The sequence below is a fragment of the Capsicum annuum genome, chromosome 3 (genome assembly GCF_002878395.1).
Source record: "Capsicum annuum cultivar UCD-10X-F1 chromosome 3, UCD10Xv1.1, whole genome shotgun sequence".
Taxonomy (NCBI): Eukaryota; Viridiplantae; Streptophyta; class Magnoliopsida; order Solanales; family Solanaceae; genus Capsicum; species Capsicum annuum.
This window is the reverse complement of record NC_061113.1, coordinates 256184602-256187944: the sequence shown is the minus strand read 5'-3', so window position 1 is coordinate 256187944 and position 3343 is coordinate 256184602. Positions and strand designations below refer to the sequence as shown.

The following is a 3343-nucleotide window of genomic DNA, read 5'->3' as shown; positions in this document are numbered from 1 at the left end:
AAACTAATTAAATATTATTAGATATTTATTTTTAATAAAACACTTTCTCCGTTAAGAAAAGGAATGACCTATTTTTTTTTTAGTTTGTTTCAATAAGAATGATCCTTTCTTTTTTTGACAACATTTTTAATTCAACTTTCCACATGACATGTTTAAGATCATAAAATTAAAGTACATTTTATTATATTTGATATAATTTTAATTTAGGACCATAAAATTTAAAAATCTTATTATTTTATTAAACTCCGTATCAAGTTAAATTATATGATTCTTTTTACAAAGCATGCAGGGGTAGATAAGTGACAATGGATGGGGGATTAACTTTTTGAGTAATGAGTGCAAACATGAATGACCTTCCATAAATTTTTATCTCCGAAAAAAGAAATCAAAAAATGACCTCCTAAAATTTTATCAAGAGAACACAGAGACAAAATTGAGAACCAAATCCCAACAAACTCACTCTGTAACCAAAGCCAAAACAACTCCCCACTGCAAACTCCTCTATTGCTTGCTTTTATTAGTAATTTTTAAAGTTGTTGGCCTATCTATTCCTTCCTAAACACCAAACTCTCCAAACTGCCATTGAAGATTTAGCCATCAATATATATCTCATTTTCTTGATTTTGCCATCAATCTAAAAAATGGAAGATTATTACTCCTCTATTCCAATGCAGAAAACAAGCAGAATCATCAGAAAATCAATCTTTATTTTTCTACAGAACTATGAGTTCTTCACAACAACAGCGGCTTTTTTTGCCTTCCCTTTTGCTGCTTCAGTTCTTTTGCTACAATCAGTTATCCCCACCTTATCCTTTTCAATAGTAATCTACGAGCGTTTGCATTTGGTTTTCGACGCAGCAGGGTTCCCATCTTCATCAGAATTCTTCACTCTTCTCAATTCCAAGATTTCTCAAACAATTGTTCTATCTTTTCTTGCATTCCCTTTCACGATTTCCTTTTTCCTCTTCAGCAAATCATTAGTCATCGAGTCTCTCTGTTACTCAAAACCATCTCATAGAACTACATTTCCTTCGTATTTCGACCTTCTCAGTACCCAACTCTGCAACTCTTTACTCATCCTTTCGACATACGCCGCCTGTTTCACTCTCCTCTTCTTCATTTTCAATCTTTTTGATTGCGTATTCGGCCTCTCGTCTCCCAGATCAGTGCTTCTACTGTCAGCAACTGGTGCAGTAATCTGTTCAATCATTCTCGCAAACACTTTAATCATTTGTAACTTAGCATCGGTTACATCAGCAAACGAGAAAATTGGGGGCTACATGGCCATTCTGAGATCTTGTGTTTTAATCAGAGGACGAACAGCAACAGCATTATCACTAGCAGTGCCGTCGAACTTAGCTCTTGCTGCAGTCGAAGCTCTGTTTCAATACAGAATCGTAAGAGCTTATCATCAAGAAAATACCACGTTTTTTCTTCTTGCTTTAGAAGCAATGTTCATTGCTTATATGTATTCAGTTCTTCTGGTTCTTGATACTATAGCAAGCTGTGTTTTCTACAAAATCTGCAAAACAGACGAACTGGGAGTTTTTCCAATTTTGCAAATTTCTCCATATCAAGATGAAATTCAAGACGGAGATGAACATACAATTGTGAAGATAAAGACATTAGAGGAATTCCCTTGAGTTTTTTTTTTTTTTTTCTCTTCAAGTGGTTAAGAGGATTATGTTTTCTTGATTAATTTTTCAATTGGATAATAAAGAAAGAGTCTTGGTCTCTGCAGGAGTAAATATTGTTGGATATAGGAAGATACCAAGCAATTACTTAGGGTCATTAATGTACTTTTTTTTAAGGTAATCTTGAGAATATCCATTGATGTAAGCTATACAGCCCCATCATATTCTCTCGCAGTTTTTTCTGTATACAGTTAGCTGAAACTTCGGAATAAACAATTGGAAACTGTTTATATTTCAATTTGCAATGCAAAGAGGAAAAAACGTTAATTTCTGAAATCAAGTATATAGACTAGCCATGTGATTAGGAGGTTACGGATTAATGCAAGTTATAGTTTGTCTACCATAGACTTTTGTGGTCAAGTTTTTCCCCGAGCATAGTGCACTGGCCTGTCATTTTTAAGTTTATAGACTAGTGATATCGGTAGAAGTATCATGTATAATTGTTGTAGGTTTAATTCACACAATTCCTTTTTCCCCTTTCCCCTAGTCCAGTTATGTCATTGGAAGTATTTTTCACATAATAGGTGTGAATTCAATTTCCTTACCGTCTCCTTTCCGTTTATTTAATCAACTAATTTAATAGGAAAAGAAAAAAAACTAAAAGAAAGATTTCTCAATGTAGTAACTTAGATAGCTTCAATCGACCATCAAGAATTATTTATACTGAAATAGATAGTAACACTCCACGTTTAACAAGAACTCAAGAAGTCTTGGTTTTGTATGCCGTAGGAATTTGAATTAAATAAAGGCTCCAAATCAGGTATCGAACACAAAATTAGAAAAGCAAAAAGTTTTCGATTGAGGCATGTTGAAGGTGATTGCTTGTCATGTACCTAAAGTTGGACAAGGTTTCATTTTGCACAACGTAGCAGTCAAGCTAAGTTTGTTTTTGGTCACATATAATCAAAAAGTAACGTGTATACTGTATACATTTGCACTTTATTAGTATTAGTTTTAGTGGTGCAATTTATTCAATGTGGAGGAGGGTGGGGGTTAAGGTAGGTAGGACAACATTTTCATAACTTTTTTAAGAGAAAACTTAGCAAATTTGTTCACGGAAAATCATGAGATAATGCCAAGTAAAGCTAAAGAAAAAACCAAATGTTAATGTTTGAGAGTTGATCATCCTTGGACTTGTTTGTTTACTTTATTTTGGAAGTATTAAGATTCATTTCATTTATTTTTTCCCCCAAATGGGGGTTGGGAGTTTGAAAATTCATAGAGGTCTTTGGTAAGCTAGAATTATTTATTTATCTAGTTAAAGTAATTTTTTACTAGAAGGCTAAAGGTTATGGTTGACCAACATGTAAAGTGTTATAATCTATCACCGTCAAGAAATCTGAAATACTATTAAAAGAGGTAAAAATAGAAGATTTCATATCTATTCATGCCTCTCTTTAAGGGTGGATGAAATGAAATGTTTATTTTTGTTACTCGTGATCTAAAGATAGCTATTGAGTCTGCAATGAGGGGCACTTAAAGCATTATGGATGGTTTGATAGTAACACATATTGCAGGGATGGAACTAATGGGAGATGACGAAGTGCTCTTTGGCTTCGTCGAGTCGGGACGATTATGGGGAATGACTGAAATTCCTCCACCCTTAACTCATTGTTCGAAGTTTGAGCCTTGAAATGAGATTCTTTTCG

At 33.8% G+C, this 3343-nt stretch overlaps 1 protein-coding gene across 1 annotated transcript; it reads left to right on the top strand.

Annotated features, from left to right (window-relative positions):
- Positions 1–304: 304 nt before the first annotated feature.
- On the top strand, positions 305–1932 carry LOC107864803. Its single transcript, XM_016711226.2, has one exon. It carries the CDS (start codon positions 642–644, stop codon positions 1641–1643), a length of 1002 nt encoding a protein of 333 aa, XP_016566712.2. The 5' UTR covers positions 305–641; the 3' UTR covers positions 1644–1932.
- The last annotated feature ends 1411 nt before the right edge of the window (positions 1933–3343 follow it).

What these genes read in the sequence shown, in the direction of transcription:
- LOC107864803 (XM_016711226.2), top strand. Translation starts at nt 642, where the DNA reads ATGGAAGATTATTACTCCTCTATTCCAATGCAGAAAACAAGCAGAATC.